At 39.6% G+C, this 19,771-nt stretch overlaps 1 protein-coding gene across 1 annotated transcript; it reads right to left on the bottom strand.

Moving 5' to 3' along the window:
- Positions 1-993, bottom strand: LOC118800826 (olfactory receptor 1E1-like). Its single transcript, XM_036560968.1, has one exon. The coding sequence runs from the start codon at positions 991-993 to the stop codon at positions 1-3; it is 993 nt and encodes a 330-aa protein (XP_036416861.1).
- Between the last annotated feature and the right edge of the window lie 18,778 nt (positions 994-19,771).

Genomic DNA, 19,771 nt, shown 5'->3' with positions numbered 1-19,771 from the left:
TTAATTCTTTGCAGTGCTTTTTACAGGATCCTCCATTGCAAAGTTCACCTTGATTCGTTTGTAGAGTACTTTAATAGACTGCAATACCTCCTCTGTCTTCAGAGTATATATGATGGGGTTTAACATGGGTGGAATTGCTTGTGTTAGGACTGAGTTAAATATTCTAGTATTTATGGGTACAGATGTTGTAAGAGTCAACATATAAATGCTAAAGACTGGTAGATAAAACATGGCCACTAATATGAGGTGGGAAGTGCATGTTTTCATAGCTTTAATACGATCAGCTCCATGTGCAATTTTAAGCAATGCAACACCAATACAAACATATAAGAAAGCTATTAGTGTTAATGGAATGCAAAGAACTAAAATAATATAGGTATCTGCCATCATGTAATTAGGAGTATTATCATTACAGGCTAGTTTGATGACAGGGCCATGGTCACAGAAATAACTGTCAACTGTGGTAGATCTACAGAAGGACAGTCTGTCAATTAGAGCTACAGTAACACCATTGATAGTGACAGATATAACCCACAAAACACCAATAATCAGAGTCATTGTGGTTTTGGTGACAATAGCATGATACCGCAGAGGAAAACATATAGCAATTACTCTGTCAAAGGACAAAGCAAGCAGAGTAAAAGATTGAAGACTCATGAAGAGAAAAACAAAAAACATGCTTGTGAGACAGTCTTCATAAGATATGTACTGGTTCTCTAACAGAAACATGTCTGCATACATAGGAATAAGAGCAGAGCTTCCACACAGATCAGACAAGGCCAAGTTGACGACAGCTATATATTTTGCTGTGTGTAGACTACGTGCCAGGTATATAGTACCCATTATAAAAGAATTCCCTAAAACAGTCACAGCAAACACAAAGCATAAAAACATATAGTAATACTTTGAATGTGGCATGTTGTACAATCCACTGACGTAAAATGCAGAGGGCCGAATAAATGTTGCATTGTCAAGGGACACCACGGAAGTCATGTCAGAAGACTGGTCTTGAACAAAAAAAGAATAATGATAGAACCTCCAAACAGTTCTTTACACTATACATCATCAAAAAAATGAATGCAAATAAAAATGACTAAATACATTTTGTAACATATCAAACAAATCAGTAGCAAATAACAGCCTCACTTATGAAACAAGAGTAGAGGACGTAATGACAGATCCAATAGTTTGATACAATACCTTTTGCAGCAGCGTATACAAAATGTTTTAGAGCAGAATTTCACAAGAGGTCATACACATTTATAACTGATCTATGATTACATCATCCTTGAAAGCACACCTCCACATAAAAAAACTCACAATTTCTATAAACAAGGTTATATACCAAAATGAAATACATTTGCAGTCTTCCAGTGTAATGCACCATGTAATAATTCTTTTGCAATATTTCTGATGTACAAATGCAATAATGGTTTCTCTGATTAATAAAATTTGTGCAAAAAATGATAAATCAAGACAGAATGCAGGATTATTAAACTGTGTCTGCAGTGTAACACATGCTTCCTACCTCAGCAGTGTTCAACAGAAAAAGACATCCATTCATGACCTAATTGACTGTTTGCATATGCAAATGCTGCCTGCCATGCACCACTGTTTATCCAACATTCAAAGGCAGTGTATATGTATCCTTAATTCTTTTCTGTATCCCATTAGGAGAAAAAGGAGAGGGGCTGTTTTTTTGTACAAATTTAAGTTGCTTGTGATTTTATTTAAAGTAAATGCCACTGTAGCCTTCATCCTGACACACAATATGGGATCTGGTTTCTGACATTTGAATCATGATCTACAGTTTAAAAGGTTATATCAATCATTTTGCCAGGCGTTAAATCAAAGGTTATCATAAATCATCTTGTGAGACACAGTTTAAACTCTGTAAATCTGGAATATCAACAAAAATCAGATGGTTCCATCATGAGATTGTGTGTATTGTGAGTATAAACAATCATCCAGGATATTACATTCTTGGTTATGTCATCCCCAGTCACATTTTTAGTAGTGAAACAGAAACAGTTGTGAAACTTTAGATCTGTCCATGCCTTGAGAGAAAGTCCAATGATTTCTCTGAACTAAAAAATACAAGTACAGAATTTTAAGTTCATTTTTATCTTAAGAATCATTACACTTCCCACCCAATAATAATTGCTCAGCAATCTGAATTTTGTTCTAAATGTGCTTGTGCGCTCACTTGGAAGCTTTTGCAGTGCATCTGGCAAAAAAGGCAGCCTCACGTTTCGCTTATATATTCGTAGAAAACACAGAAAGCTGTCGTTCCACATGGTGATCCCTTTTACTATGGCCAGAGTGAGCATGGACACATCATAGCTAGTGTGGAGGCAGATTTAAACAAGTTAAAGGGGACAGATGTATCAGCTGTAAGAAATTATGTTTGGCAGGGCTTGTCTTGTTACTTATGGTTACAGTGGCAAACAGGGACTATTAGAGTTAAGCCTTTAGTTCAAGCCATAAACGCCTCAAGTCATAAATGTGAAAAAAATGCCCAAGCTTCCTGACCTAGTCAAAGAAACACTCTCAGTTTGACCATCACAGCTGATTTTTGATGTGCAGACATCTCTGATGGACAAGAAAGTGTAAAACAGTGATGTGATATCACATATCACTAAATTTCTGTATGTAAGTGACTCAGCCCTGTCTTTTTGTGAACAGGTTCTCTGTCAGCAAGTGTTCTGCGCAGGCTGCACGGCACACGGATACATGCAGATGATTCAAGTTTCATGCTCGGTCGCACATGTGACATAAGCAAGGACGGGCCTTATCGTTGAACATGACTGACTATTTAAGATCATCCTGTTGCATGTGCTTTGCATACTGACTCATGCTATTATGTTGGTAGCATCCTTTACAAGCTAAGTATGCTTTAGAGAAGAGTTCGAAAGCAATTCGAGCAGTTGGAAGAGTTCACGAGAGGTCGCATCGTAGGGCTTTGGGAAGCGGGATGGTCTTATTGATGTATTGTGTGCTATACCGATCATGCAGATGTTACCACAGCACGCTGTTGGTGGCAGTGGATAGAAGAAGGCGCACACCACTGACATGAAGGATCTGGGAGACCTACACGAACCACGGAGAGGGAGAACTGATGGATTGTCCGACATGCACGGAGTGACCCAACAGCCACAATTGCGGACATTCAGCAAGCAGTGATGCCCTCCATGAGTCATCCTGTTAGTGCCAGCACCATTAGCAGATGGCTGCTCGATGCAGGACTACATGCACGCAGACCATTATGACGACTGCCCTTAACACCACGTCAATGTCGCTGAAGACTGCAATGGTGTCGTGCCAGACTGTCATGGAGTGACAGCGGGTCATCTTCAGTGACAAGTCCCACTTTTGTCTTGTTGGAGATGACCAACGAATCTGTGTGGGGGCACCATGATCAATGCCAAGATGAACAGTTTGTTCTCACACGGAACACGTCCAGAAGGCTTGGTGTAATGGTGTGGAGTGCAATTTTGTATGATGCCAGATCACCTTTGGTCTTAATTACAGGCACTTTGACAGCCCAACGCTACGTTTATAAGGTCCTGCAACCATCTGCAGGAACTGCGTGAGAATATTCTGCACGGGATGGATTATCTCAGGACACCATTAGGAACCACTACAACTCCATGACGAGACATCTGGCATGTTGTGTTATGAAACATGGCGGCCGCCCGACACCATACTGAGAGACACTACCTCTGTATGTGTAGCTCAATAAATATGGCCTTCATTGCTCTAAATTTTTAATCATTTATTGTTCCTGGTAACTTTTATCTTCTTTCCGAATGGCATTGCAATCTGACAGTTCTTCCTGGGTGCATATATATATATATATATATATATATATATAATGGTCAGGGCTCTGTGTGAGCCAGTCAAGTTCTTCCTCACCAAACTCACCCAAACATGCCTTTGTGTGTGTACATAGTTATGCAGTTATATACAGTTATGTAGCAATTTTTTCATTAGTACAAACAGATATAGAAGGGGCAGTTGCCAATGCAAGAAACATGCATAAAATAATAGAAAAGTAAAAGAAAATACCAGCAGATCGTGCCTAGCTCTACTCTGTCTTAACAGTTACCTAATGCAACTCACTTTAACTAACCCCCAGACCAATGCAATAGAGCACATAAAACACATATCTACCAGTGAATAATAACAACATTACAGGGCTGTGGCGCAGACTATGCCTACTGCACCCCAAACAGTGTCCCCTCTCTCTGAACAGAGCATATAGCAGCCACCACATAGCCCCCCACTTAATGGTCAGCCTTCTCAGTGACCCACATGGCTTAAAGTCCGTTAAGTTTGCAGGGATTCTGTCCTCCCGCGGCAGGATCTCGGAATGTCCACTGTCCTGGTCAACATGAGTACAGGTAGGGCATGCCCCTTGGCCCTGGGGGCTTCCAACTCCTCCTGGAGGACACTGTGGAGGACATAAGTTTGATGCCCACTGCACCAAAACCCCAAGAATTCAGAGATATCTTTTTAAAATTCTTGCAAAAATCTGGATTATGTCTGGAAGTTTTTGATTATAAAGAGTCATCAGATATGTTTAATGTTACACACATTAAATATAATATCTGAATATGCACTCACGCTATATAATTGTCATGCCTCCCTATGGGCTGGTTGAAACTACAGCCGCTCTACTTAGCCGCTCTGGACTACAGTTGCCAGGACCCTTTGCTGTATCACATGACTCAGGTCTCTCACTGATCAACCTATCACCGTTCTTCCTCACTGGACTTCTAATCACACACACCTGTCACCCCTTGTATATAACCAGTCTGTTTGCAACTTCTCATTGCAAAATATTATTACCTTGTTGTGCATACCAAGCGTTTCTCTCATGTCAGTTAGTGTCATTCCGTGTATGACCTGTATTCTGTTCATGGCCTTGATTTCTGCCTTATCCTTTTGCTCTGTTTTGGTTTTCTGGTTTTCACCTCCCTGCTTCTGTTTATCAACTGTGATTTGGGATTCTCCCTTTGGGATTAAAGTTCTTAGCTCAGGCCTCTTCTGTGTGAGTCTGGTTCCGTCTGCCACCATTACAGGATGCTTTGCCACCATGCAAATGGCGGACATAGAGGCTGACAAGGCACACAACAAGCTGAGCAGCAAGCCTAGCTCACTCAACTTCTGACCGGAATCAAAGATATTGCTGCCCAACTGGGTGATCTCACAGTTTCCTCACCTGCTCTGGCTTCTACTCCAAATTCTGTCGCTAACAATCCAGTTGCTGTGAGTAAAATGCTTACATTTCCTGGAAGTAAACCAGATAAATTGGATGCATCTCCTGATAAATATAGAGGCTTTCTGTTACAATGCTCAGTGTATTTCAGTATTCCCCAGCTAGTACTGATCATGCTAAAATCCCTTTTGTTATTTCCTGCCTTTCAGATAAAGCCTTAGAATGGGTAACCGCAGGGTGGTCTCGATTACAAGGTCTGTCATATGAGCAATTTCTGAAAGACTATAAGTCTGTATTCAACATTCCTCATGATAGTCAATCAAGCGAAGAACTCTTGTGCAAACTCAAAAAAGGCAATTGCTCGGTACCAACCTACACTTTGGAGTTCCATACTTCAGCCGCAGGAAGTAGTTGGAATGAACCTGCACTCCTAATAGCATTCAGAAATAGACTTTATCCTGCGGCACTGACAGAGTTAGCCTGCAAAGATGACAACTTGACCCTTGATCAACTCACAGAACTTTCCATATGTCTAGACCAACTTCTCCAAAAGCGACCCTTGAACAAATGTTCTCTCCACACTCACATAAACTATAGCTCCAGTTCCAGTTCCAGCTCCAGTTCCAGCTCCTGGGCATGTGCTTGTTCCAGCTCCAGTTCCAGTTGGGCTCCGGAACCCATGCAGTGTGACTCTAACAGACTGTCCAGAGAGGAGAGGCTTTGTCGTCTTTACGGAGGTGCCAACACTGGGAATGTGGTGAGTGTTCCTACAAATGGGTTGGTTTCGAAGTCTGTACTCCTCCCTGTTACCATTTGCAACCGACAATCTTCTCTTGTCATTACAGTGCTACTCCAGAGCCAAGGGGAATTTCGTTCATTCAGACATGGTGGCTCAACTGCACATTCCAGTACAAGATCTCCAGACACCCCTCAAAGTTGCCGCATTGGATGGAAGACCCATTGGAGTGGATCCTGTCTCCTTCGCTACCAAACCTTTTCAGCTAGAAGCCAGCTTTCTTCACAAAGAATTCTTACTTTTCCTCGCCATTGATTTTTCAGAATTTCCAATTATTCTAGGCCCCCCTTGGTTACAAATACACAACTCGCAAATCTCTTTGTCTAACAGCGAGATCACAGTTTGGTCAGATTATTGTTTTTCATTGCCTCACATCCCCTGAATTTAGGATTAGGTCTACCACTATTGAAAGCCCAGAAGCCACTAACACTATACAAATTCCTCCTGAATATTTTGATCTGGTTGAGGTATTCAGCAAAAATAATGCCACTGAACTTCCCCCTTATCATACTTACAATTGCTCCATTGACATCATCTAAGGTATCACTTTGTGTAAATCACACGTGTACCTATTAACTCAAGAAGAAGAGAAAGCCATAGGAGAATACATTGATGGGGTGTTAGCTCAGGGTTTTATCCGTCTGTCCACCTCACATCAGGGTTTTTCTTTGTCAAAAAGAAGGATGGAGGTCTCAGGCCTTGTATTGACTATCGTGCTCTCAACAACATTAGAAACATTCACCTAACCCCTGCCTCTTTTCCCTGTAGCCCTTAAACAACTTTGTGGGGCCCAGTTTTCCACCTAATTAGACCTTTGTAGTGCTTATCACTTGGTATGTATCAAAGAAGAATGAATGAATGAAAAACTGCCTTCATCACCACTAGGGGGCACTACTAGTACTCTGCCATGCCTTTTGGCCTGTCCAATGTGCCATTAGTCTTCCAATCTTTCATCAATGATGTACTCCGGGACATGATTATGACACCCACGTACAACAAGTCTGCCAAGTCTTGCATCTGCTAGAGGATGATGATTTGTATTTTCCTGCTCTATGTATGCCTAAAGTAAAACACCCAAAACTCTTCCAGCTGGCAAACGTATGCCTCTACCCATACCAGAACGCCCTTGGTCTCACATAGCCATTGATTTCTTTACAGATTTACCCCTTCTCAAGTTTTTACCTTCAATACAATTTTTAATTAATTAATAATTTTAATTTTGGCAGTCCAGAAGATATTATATCATGGTGACACTTTATAATAAGGGTACATAACTTGCCGGAAATTAAGGCATTTACTAATGAACAACTAATCAGAAAGTAATGAGTCATTAATCAGGAGCAAATGAATAAGTCGTTTATTAACAACCACAAGACTAAATTACTAACGTATGTACTAATGAATGAAGATGAAGGTAATAAAGGCTTTATTCAGTGCCTGAATTTATTAGGAATTCATGTGTTAATTAAGCATACAAAAAGAATGTTAGTACACATTGGCGAACCGCCAGAAGCTCTGTTAGTTTCATTCTATTCACGCAATTTATGATTACCTATGTCACACTGCAATATTATACTATTACAACAGAAACAGAACTGTTGTATGTTTAATAAACTGTAAACTAGTTTATTTACTGAAAATAGGCATTTGATTTAATTAAAACTGTGAATTATCTTAATATATGCCACAGTTATTCTGAGAAATACCACCTTCAGAAAATGAAAATGTGTTTCCCATTATACATTTATTATTCTTTTTAAAAATTGCTATATCTGATTGTTTTATTAATGGAAACACAGCATTTTGCAATGTAACACATCAACTGTTTCTGCAGCTGGAAATTACAGCTATTTTTCTTCACCAGTAAATGGCAGTAATTGCGTTAAATGCTATATGTCAAGTGGCCATAGAGTCTTTAGTGAATATCTCTAGTACAACGTTTAAGAGAAGCGAATGAAAATAATTGAAATAATAAAAAAATTCAATATTTCTCTTTTCGCCTTTTTGAAATATTTCGCTTTTTTCTTACTGTTAAAGGTGAGTTATGCATATGCATACTGTATTATATACGTAATTTACATTGCAGATATTATATTTACATGTGGTATTGTCTGAGTGTTGTGAGTGCTAGTATGTATGTTCGTGTCTCATCTCTTTTTAGACTAAGGTGTAAAACATGCAGCTGTTATCTGTGGTGAAACAGAATGGATTTGCAGGAACTGTTATTTCTAAATTCGTTATAAAGTAGCTTAAAAATTTGGTTTGGTGCTTAGTTATTTGCAATAAACCTTTTTGGTTTTAATAGTAAGGTGTTTGTGTTTCTCACAAACGTTGTATGATTGTAGTAGGAATATGAGGCGTCAGGCACGTCTATCCTGTCCGGTTAAAATCACATGTTAATTTTATGCTGATTGGTTCATTTGTTATTCCTCCTTTGACAGGGACTCTTATTGTGAAGGGCTATGTGTGCGGTGGAAGCGCTTCACAATGCCTAGTAGTAAACAGACTGAGCCGAGACAGCAAGAGGGCACGCTAACTGCTGAGCACTAACCTAGCGCCATATTCTCCCGTTTCTTTTGTACTCCGTTCTGAGTTTTTCAGTAAAGCTGAGTCACAGACTCGACCTTCAGCTTGTGTGAGTTATGTGGAAACACCGCTGCAGTATGAATATCTTTGTGACTTTAATTAACGAGCAGTTCTGTCCGTTTTACAGATGTTAGTGGAACTACAGAACCAGTATGTATTGGTTCCTCTTCATTTTCCGAGTTACAGTGATGTATTCACGTTCTCTAGTTCTGTGTATTGTGTAGAAGTCATAAGATGATAATAAAATATGCTTTTTTATTCCTGTGAATTTCGCCAGTGTCATGTTTTCATATGAGCCATATTGTAGCTACTTATCCTTCATCACTGTTCTTGAGAGGGCAAAAGAACGACTGTCAGTTTGGTAAGTATAATGATTAACCCCTGCTATTTTATTAGCTCATGAACTCATCATGAAGAATTAGTATATAATCAGTAATAAAGTGTGATTCGCTCATCACTTTCAGGGGCACAAACATGGATTCATCATGAAGAATCAGTATTTAATGAGTAATAAAGTGTGATTGGTTCATCACTTTACATTAGGGGGCACAAACATTATGAATTCATCATGAAGAATCAGTATTTAATGAGTAATAAAGTGTGATTGGTTCATCACTTTACATTAGGGGGCACAAACATTATGAATTCATCATGAGTTATCAGTATTTAATGAGTAATAAAGTGTGATTGGTTCCTCACTTTAGGGGGCACAAACATTATGAATTCATCATGAGTTATCAGTAATCACTGCTTTCTTTATAGTGAATTGAGAACTGACACTGCATAGTTTTGTATTCTTCTCACTCTGACACACCTCAACCAGCACAACAGCAGCTTATAAATTAGCAGTTGAGTTCAATCAGGTGTGCTAGAAAAATGTGCATACAGTTAAGGATTCTTATGACCCCAGGAGAAAGACACTCCAATAATTAACTCATTTCTGAGTTCAGTGGTAACTGTAGGTTAAACTATTCCCTCATGAGGCACTGTGTATCAATACAGGAGTTAAAACATGTCATATTATTAACATGAAAGATGAATTAAAACTATGGCAACTGTCACAAATGAGGACTAGTTGCAAAACAATGTCAGTGTAAGCTTTTAATTTTACTAAACAGTCACTAGGTGGGTAGAAACAGACGAGGTAACATAAGAAATCAAAAACAATAAACTGAAGACCTGACAGATAGAAACAGGCAGATACAAGGGCTGCTTACACTACATGATGAAGAAGAAGGACAAGATGATGAGAGGATGGAGCTATAAAAAAAAAACAGTTGACTTTGATAGGCATAATATTCCAGAGTACTGTGCCTCCTGGGGATCATGTGACAACATTAATTAACACATGAATTCCTAATAAATTCAGGCACTGAATAAATCCTTTATTACCTTCATCTTCATTCATTAGTACACGTGTTAGTAATTTAGTCTTGTGCTTGTTAATAAACGACTTATTCATTTGTTCCTGATTTATGACTCATTACTTTCTGATTAGTTATTCATTAGTAAATGTCTTAATTACTGCCAGTTCATGTACCCTTATTATAAAGTGTTACCCATATCACATAGAGGTTCACAATTTACATTCAGAGTCTGGTCCAGTTTCTGTGAGCAGTGTCAGTCTTACCTCAGGAAATCACCCACGGACAATGTGAAAGAGTAAATCTGGAGTTAGGAAAGTTTCTTCATGCATTCAGTAGCAGTAACCCTACAGACTGGTCTAAATTTTTTATCTGGACTGAAATAGCACAAAACTCTCCAGCCACTCATTTAACACCCTTCCAGTGCATCGTAGGTTATCAACCTCCTCTCGCCCCCTGGACTGCTACTCCTTCGGACATTCCTGCTGTCGACGATTGGACAAAGCGCAGCAATACTAAGCCTGTATTTGTAGTATGGGGAAAATACAACCCCAATTTCAAAAAGGTTGGGATACTGTGTAAAATATACATGAATGTAAATATAAACAGAATACAATGATCTGCAAATCTCATAGACCCATATTTTATTCACAATAGATCATATAACACATATCAAATTTTGAAATGAGACATTTTGGCATTTCATGAAAAACATTGACTCATTTAAACCTTTATGGTAGCAACGCATCTCAAAAAAGTTGGGACGGGGCAACAAAAGGCTGGAAAAGTAAGTGGTGCTAATAAAAAACAGCTGGAGGAGCAATTTGCAACTAACTCACATGACTGGGTATAAAAAGAGAATTTTAAAGAGGCAGAGTCTCTCAGAAGCAAAAATGGGCAGAAATTCACCAATCTGTGTCTGCGTCTAAATCTGCATCTAAAGATTGTGAAATAATATTGGGAAAATGGTCCTCATCATAAGCAAGCAATCAAGCAAGCAAAGATTATTTATATAGTGCTTTTTACAACAGGTGTTGTCACAAAGCAGCTTTACAGAAAAATCAGCATTACAGAAAAAGAAAAATCCGGGTCCAAGCCCCCATGAGCAAGCCAGTGGCGACAGTGGCAAGGAAAAGCTCTCTAAGAGCAGGAGGAAGAAACCTTAAGAGGAACCAAGACTCCGAAGGGGAACCCATCCTCCTCTGGTCGACACCAGATAGCAAACATTGTTAGTATAAAGTATTATAGTACAAAGCGGGGAAAACAGGTGGAGCAATGGTTAATTTTATTAGTTTTAGATTATGCAGCAGCAACAGCAGCAGCATCATCAGTTCATGAGGGTGAGGATTACACAGCGTTGTACAGCATGAAGATAAAACTGGGCTGATATGGTCAAATTTTCTGGTTCTAGTAAGAATTCTGGCTGCAAAGACTTTGGGGTAACACTTTACAATACTGTTAACTACCAAGAACTACCAGTTAACTACTCAGTAGGTAATAGTGAACTAATGATTAGGGTAGTTCTAAACAATAACTACTAAGTCTGAGTGAACTGATGTATTGTATTCCAACACTTCTAACAGTAGTGAAATACATTACACAGTGTTCAGTCTCCACAATATAATGGATTATATCCTCCATTTCTATTCACAGAAACAGGTATCCTCAGAGAAGGCTGGGGGCATCACACCATACTGTACTGACTGGTGTCCCTCATGTGCTTGTTTTGATCAGAAACCTTTAAAGGCTAATGCACATCTTCATATTTGGCAGTGTGAACCAATTTGCACATCAGCCTACAAATAAGACAACTGCTAAACTACTACAGTATTCCATAGACCAGTCTGCTTACCTCTCATCTTTAGAAAAGAAAACACCATTCTTTTCTGCAGGATCATGTGTGCCAGTGTTTCTTCTGAACAGTAGTTCTCCTTTAAGTCCTCTTGAGGGCAGGGTCAGTTGAAGAGAGGGCTCATGGAAATATCTGAATGTGTACGTGTCCTGCCTTCCAATTCACTTGGTTCTACATATTACCAAGTGCTTATGTAATTACTGTCTGTTAGATAATGAAGGAGGTGTTGCTGTTCTTCATTAGGAGCTAATGATGAGCAGGAACAATATAAAATGAAACAATGGTAACTCATTGTTAATGAACTTGGAGTTAATGATGATCAGTAACAGTATTATAAAATGAAGCAATGGTAACTCATTACTAATGAACTAAGAGTTAATGATGATCAGGAACAGTATTATAAAGTGAAACACATAATAACTCACTATTAATGAACTAGGAGTTAATCATGATCAGGAACAGTATTATAAAGTGAAACATATGGTAACTCACTACTAATGAACTAGGAGTTAATCATGATCAGGAACAGTATTATAAAGTGAAGCACATGGTAACTCACTATTAATTAACTAGGAGTTAATCGTGATCAGGAACAGAATAAAGTGAAACACACGGTAACTCACTATTAATGAACTAAGATTTAATCATGATCAGGAACAGTATTATAAAGTGAAACACATGGTAACTCATCATTAATGAACTAGGAGTTAGTGATGATCAGAAACAGTATTATAAATTGAACTACATTAGAAATAAAAATCCCTAAAGAAATGATGTACTGTAGTACAAAAAAATATTAATAAAGACATTTTTTAAAAAGTAAGAGTAAATAAGTTTGTTGAGTCATTTTTTATTTGTGAACAGTCCAAATGTGAAAACATCCCTGAGTAAGCTAGCTATATCATTGCAAATAATACATCCAAACAAAATGAAATCAAAATCTGTCATTACTACTAAAGGAGAAAGTCTGAGAGCTGAGACTGATCACAGTATGTTCGGCTAGTATATTAATTACACATCTTTCTGTTTCATATCTGGGGCACAAAGTTTTACTGTCTATTATCTTAGCTCACATTAGCTAATTTAACTAGCTAGCTAGCATGCACTCATAACAGAACATCAGCAGCAGCTTCAGGTTTAATAAAGCACTAACATGTGCTTATAATTCTGAAACAACATGGTAAAACAGACATTGTACAAGAAGACCAAACCTACTTAGCTCAGATTAGTTAGGAAGTCAGCGTACTGTGTCTCTACATTAGTGCTGTAGTCTGAATAAAACCTTGAATCTGAATCAAAAGTCTCACATTAGCAGCCCGGGGGTCTGGCATGAGTCTGATTCAGTCGTCATACATCAGGAGATACAGTGAGTCAGAATTAAAATATGAACAGAATTATCAAATCTAGTCCACTGAGAGTACAGGATTAACTGCTCTCCTTTACCAGCCCTCACAAAAACCTCACAGGCACTCAACAGAAACACCAAAGCTATCATAATAAGAGTCCTGTGCAACTCTACTGTTAAATGTAAGTTTATTTAATTCAATAGAACTCTAGAATGTTTATTATTTTAAATGTCAAAACGTCTATGTATTTATACTACTACTACTACTACAGTAATAATAATAATAATAATAATAATAATTACCATATATTACCATATGTTTCAATTTATAATACTGTTCCTGATCATCATTAACTCCTAGTTCATTAGTAATGAGTTACCATGTGTTTCACTTTATAAAACTGTTACTGATCATCATTAACTCCAAGTTCATTAACAATGAGTTACCATTGTTTCATTTTATATTGTTCCTGCTCATCATTAGCTCCTAATGAAGAACAGCAACACCTCATTCATTATCTAACAGACAGTAATTACATAAGCTCTTGGTAATATGTAGAACCAAGTGAATTGGAAGGCAGGAAACATACACAGTCAGATATTTCCGTGAGCCCTCTCTTCAACTGATCCTGGCCCTCAAGAGGACTTAAAGGAGAACTACTGTTCAGAAGAAACACTGGCACACATGATCCTGCAGAAAAGAATGGTGTTTTCTTTTCTAAAGATGAGAGGTAAGCAGACTGGTCTATGGAATACTGTAGTAGTTTAGCAGTTGTCTTATTTGTAGGCTGATGTGCAAATTGGTTCACACTGCCAAATATGAAAATGTGCATTAGCCTTTAAAGGTTTCTGATCAAAACAAACCCATGAGGGACACCAGTCAGTACAGTATGGTGTGATGCCCCCAGCCTTCTCTGAGGATACCTGTTTCTGTGAATAGAAATGGAGGATATAATCCATTATATTGTGGAGACTGAACACTGTGTAGTGTATTTCACTACTGTTAGAAGTGTTGGAATACAATACATCAGTTAGTAGTTCAGTAGAAACCTTGTCAGACTCAGCTATTCAGCAATTGTTGAATTGATCTGTAATTTATGAGTAGTTATTCTAAGAATCCATAGTTACTAAGTAATTCTCTATGAGACTCAGTAGTTATTATTTAGTTAATAGTGAACTACCCTAATAATTAGTTAACTATCACCTACTAAGTAGTTAACTAGTAGTCCTTTGTAGTTAAGAGTAGTTACTTAAGTGTTAATGCAGCACTACTCATTTGTTTGATTAGTTACTTGTTAAATACGAAACAGTACTGTAAAGTGTTACCTTTGGATATCCAACCATCTACAGTACGTAACATCATCAAAAGATTCTGAGAATCTGGAGAAATCTCTGTACGCAAGGGAGAAGGCCAATGGTAATTATTGGATGCTCATGATCTTCGGGCCCTGAGGTGGCACTGCATTAAAAACAGGCATGATTCTGTACTGGAAATGACTGCATGGGCTCAGGAACACTTCCAGAAATCATTGTCTGTGAACACAATTTGCTGTGCAATCCACAAATGCAAGTTAAAGCTGTATCATGCAAAGAAGAAGCCATAAAACAACAAAATCCAGAAACACCACTGTTTTCTCTGGGCCAAAGCTCATTTAAAATGGAGTCAAATGAGGCAAAACTGAAACCTGTTCTGTGGTCAGACTTTTTGGAAACCACAGACGCCGTGTCCTGCGGACTCAAGATGAGAGGGACTATCCAGCTTGTTATCAGCGCACAGTTCAAAAGCCTGCTTTTCTGATGGTTTGGGGTTACATTAGCGCCTGTGGCGTGGGCAGCTTACACATCTGGAAAGGCACTATCAATGCTGAACAGTATATAGAGGTTTTAGAACAACATGTGCTCCCATCCAGACGTCCCTTTCAGGGAAGGCCTTGCATATTTCAGCAAGACAATGCTAATCCACATACTGCGTCCATCACAACAGCATAGCTTCACAGAAGAATAGTGTCCGGGTGCTGAACTGGCCTGCCTGCAGTCCAGATCTTTCACCAACGAAAAACATTTGGTGAATCATGAAATGAAAAATCCGGCAAAGAAGACCCAGAACTGTTGAGCAGCTAGAATCCTACATCAGACATGAATGGAACAACATTCCTCTCCCAAAACTCCCACAATTGGTCTCCTCACTTCCTAGATGTTTACAAACTGTTGTTAAAAACAAAAAAAAGATGCTACACAATGGTAGACATGCCCTGTCCCAACTTTTTTGAGATGCGTTGCTGTGATCAAGTTCTAAATGAGTTTATATTTTTCATGAAATGGTAGAATATCTCACTTTCAACATCTGATATGTGTTCTGTGCTCTATTGTGATTAAAATATGGGTCTATGAGAAATCATTCCATTCTGTTTTTATTTACATTTATTTACATTTTACACAGCATCCCAAATTTTTTGGAATTGGGGTTGTGCAATGTCCAGGTACATCATGTTTTTATGTCTTCATGCATGTACTTCATCTTAATCCTATATGTTAATTTATTAAAATCACACACCCACAAGATCATTCTTAAATTCATTTTTTTATTCAGCCCTTCTTTGATTTTTAAAGGGGACCTATTTTGCTCATTTTCAATGTTCATAATTTTAGTTTTGGGGACTACTAGAATATATTTACATACTTAACATTATTTTTCTCATACTATATATCTCTGTTCATCCTCTGAAACATTCTTTTAGAGCTCCTTTGCCTCCTGATAAGCACAGTGTGCTCTGATTGGTCAACTGGCCCACTCTGCTCTGACAGTTTAACTACCACAGCAGTTCTGCCCCTGTCTTGCAGTCTACAGACTAGGACACTCAAAGAAGAGACAGGCCACAGCAGCAGACAGAATGAAGCATGCACCACCATAAAACAATCAGAAAATGAAGTTTTATTTTTCTGATTCACTGCCTTATTTTCGCTAATGCCGCTCCCTCTCTTCATTCACTTTCTGGCTCGTTTGACCACCACTGCTGAAAATCAGGTCAGTGTCTTCATGACATGACTACAATGAATTGTAGAGTGTGCATTGCGTGAGGATGTCAAGCTTGCCTATAGGTTGGCAATAAGGATTGTTTTATGAGAATGCTCACAGCAAAAAGGGCCTGGGTTTGATTCCCGGCTGGGCGACAAAGGTCCTTTCTGTGTGGTGTTTGCATGTTTCCTTGTGTCTGTGTGGGTTTCTTCCCACAGCCCCCTTGTAGAATTTAAATAAAAAAAAATAATGTGTGTATATATATATATATATATATATATATATATATATATGTGTGTGTGTGTGTGTGTGTGTGTGTGTGTATATATATATATATATATATATATATATATAAGAAGAAAAAAAATGAAATATATATACACCAATATACACAATATACACAAGTATTGCACTAGGCCAATTGGACATGCTAAATTGTCCTTTGGGGTGTGTGTGCCCTGTGATGTACTGGCAACCTGTGCAGGCTGTTTCCTGCCTTCTGCTTAATGACTGCTGGGATAGGCTCCAACTCCCCCCACCACCTAGATATGGTATAAGGTATATTTGCTTGACAGAATGCAGAAGTCATATGGATAGTTTGCCTTATTTGTACATACGCAGATCAGTGTAAAACAAAGCATCATAGTGCACTTTATTTTAACATTATAAAAGGCTTAGGGCAGTTCTGGAAAGTGCAGGACAGCATGACACTGTACTAGGGCTAGCCCAAACAGCTTTTTACAGACTTTTAAACTTAATATCAAGGTAATGCTTGATTACTCTTTCTCAATATCAATCTTAAAAACAATTATATATACATTTAATAATTAATCAAAATAAATAAATGATAAAAAATCTGATTAATCAAAAAAGTTATTTTAAGTATGTTCATTTTGTTTTGGTATAATATATTTATTATTATACCTTCAATTAATATCCAATTGTTTGACTAATAACAAATAGTTTCACACATTTATACATCCATTTCTAAAATGGACATCCTAAAGATGCCATGAGACAGATGTGCTGTAATGTTGTGTCAGATTAGGAGACAGATGAATCTGACTGGATTTTTGCTTATTCAGATAGTAGGGATAATACAGAAGAAGGCGTACATCTTTTTGCATTTTTATTTAGTGAAGTGTACTGGTGGTCAATTTAACTGTTGTGACGTATCAACAGAAACCAGACGCTCGCGGAAGTAAAAGATGCTGGCGTTTAATAATACTAGGCGAACAAACCGAAAAAGGGCAGAGCAAAAGACGAAGTCAAAAATACAGGCAAAAAGTTCCAAAACACAGATCAGTCCGAAGAGGCAAAAGCACAAAAGGGAAAAGACAAAAAGGCAGAGTCGATATACACAAAGCAAAGGTTCAAACTCGGGATAAAGGCAGTCAGTATACAAACGCTCGGTAGTTCAACAGGAAACAATACCTCGCACTGAATTAGACTAAAGCCCGGGCTTATAAAGTAAACTACACAGGTGCTGCCAGTTAATATTCAGGTGATTTGGAGCGCTGATTGGAACGTAAGCCAGTGTCAGAAGTCACGTGATCTCCCATAGAATTGTGGGCAATGGAGTCCGAGTCGGAGTTGGAGTCCGAGGGAAGTTGCTGAGTCATGTGATCTCCCAGAGGATTCTGGGAGATGAAGTCCGTTTCTTTCAGAGAGTTCACTGAATGCGTGACAGTACCCCCCCCCAAAGAGTCCGGGTGGGCCTCGGTACGAGGACGACCAGGACGACCACTACACACGCCACCGGGCTTCCGAACCGGGGCTGACCCAGAACCGGCGAGGCGCTGGAGAGACGGGTTTCCAAGACGGGCAGGAAGAGAGCTAGTAAGCCTCTTACGCGGGCGACCCCTGGGACGAGGAGCTGGCTTCTCCGGGTGCTGGCTGTGGAAGTCTGCGATGAGACCTGGGTCTAACACATCTCCAGCAGGCACCAACATTGCTCCTCAGGGCCATACCCCTCCCAGTCCACTAAGTACTGTAGGAGCCCGCCCCGTCTTCTGGAGTCCAGCAGCCTCCTGACAGCGTAGACTGGAGCCCCGTCTATTTCTTCTGGTGGCGGTGGTGTGACGTCTGGCGTAGCCTCGTCCAAGGGCCCTGTAACAACGGGTTTGAGAAGAGACACATGAAATGAGCGTGATACTCTAAAACGTGGGGGTAAGTCTAAACTGTATGTCACATCGTTAATTCGTTTTACGATTTTGAACGGCCCCATATACTTGGGCTGAAGTTTTCTACAACTTCCCTCAGCACGGCGAAAGTCCCTCGTGGCCAGCCACACTCTGTCTCCTGGTTGAAAGACTGGGGTTTGACTTCTGTGTCGGTCAGCCTGTTCCTTGTGGCGTTGTATCGCTGTCTGAATGCGCTGATGCGTTTCCTCCCAAACTTGCTCGCTGCGTGCCATCCACGCATCCACGGCAGGAACATCCGTTTGGGATCCGGTCCAGGGTGCTAGAGGGGGCTGGTAATCTAAAATACACTGGAAAGGTGTCATTCCTGTGGCAGAGCTGGTTAATGAATTTTGTGCGATTTCCGCCCACACCAAGTACTTAGACCAATCCGATGGGTTATCAAAGCAAAATATTCTCAAAAATTTTCCCAGTTCTTGATTAGCTCTCTCACACTGTCCGTTAGTTTGTGGGTGATATCCTGAAGAGAGACTAATGGAGACCCCGATGTGTTCGAAAAAGGCCCATACCTGAGAGGTGAACTGTGGTCCCCTGTCAGACACGATGTTCTCCGGAATTCCGAATATTCTAAATACGTACTGGAACAAGGTCTCAGCCGTCTGAAAAGCACTGGGAATGTTAGCAAAAGGTACAAAACGGACTCCCCTAGAAAATCTATCAATCACCGTCAGAATGGTTGTAAACCCTTGTGAGTCCGGTAAATCAGTAACAAAATCAACTGCTATATGAGACCATGGTCGGTTGGGTATGGGTAAGGGCATTAACTTCCCAGCAGGTAATGTCTTTGGGGTCTTACACTGGGCACAAGTAGAGCATGAAGACACAAAGGAATGTACATCTTGGTTCATTGACTCCCACCAGTACCTATGGGCAAGAAGCTGGTTTGTTCGGGTTTCTCCTGGATGGCCTGAGGTTACTGATGAATGAGCCCATGTTATAAGCTGGGTCCGGAACTGTTCTGGTACATAAAGCTTCCCAGGTGGGCATTGGTTAGGCACTTGGATATGGGGGTAAAGCCTTTTCTATATCTTCATCAATTTGCCATCTAATAGAAGAGATGTTTACCTCTGGCGGTAGGATTCGTTCTGGTGTCTCGAGCTGAGGCGTACGCATTTCCTGTTGGTGCATTCTAGACAACGCATCCGCCTTGGTGTTGCGAGAACCGGGTCGATATGTGATGCTGAACTGAAAACGCGAAAAGAATAAGGACCATCTAGCTTGGCGGGCATTGAGTCTCTTGGCCGTGCGAAGATATTCTAGGTTCTTATGATCAGTTAAAACCGTGAATGGGTGGTTGGCCTCCTCCAACCAGTGACGCCACTCTTCCAAGGCCAGCTTGACAGCGAGTAGTTCCCGATCTCCGATCCCATAATTTTTTTCGGTAGGCGAC

Source organism: Colossoma macropomum, unplaced genomic scaffold (genome assembly GCF_904425465.1).
Source record: "Colossoma macropomum unplaced genomic scaffold, Colossoma_macropomum, whole genome shotgun sequence".
NCBI lineage: Eukaryota > Metazoa > Chordata > Actinopteri > Characiformes > Serrasalmidae > Colossoma > Colossoma macropomum.
The sequence above is the reverse complement of the archived record's forward strand: the minus strand, read 5'-3'. Positions and strand labels throughout refer to the sequence as shown.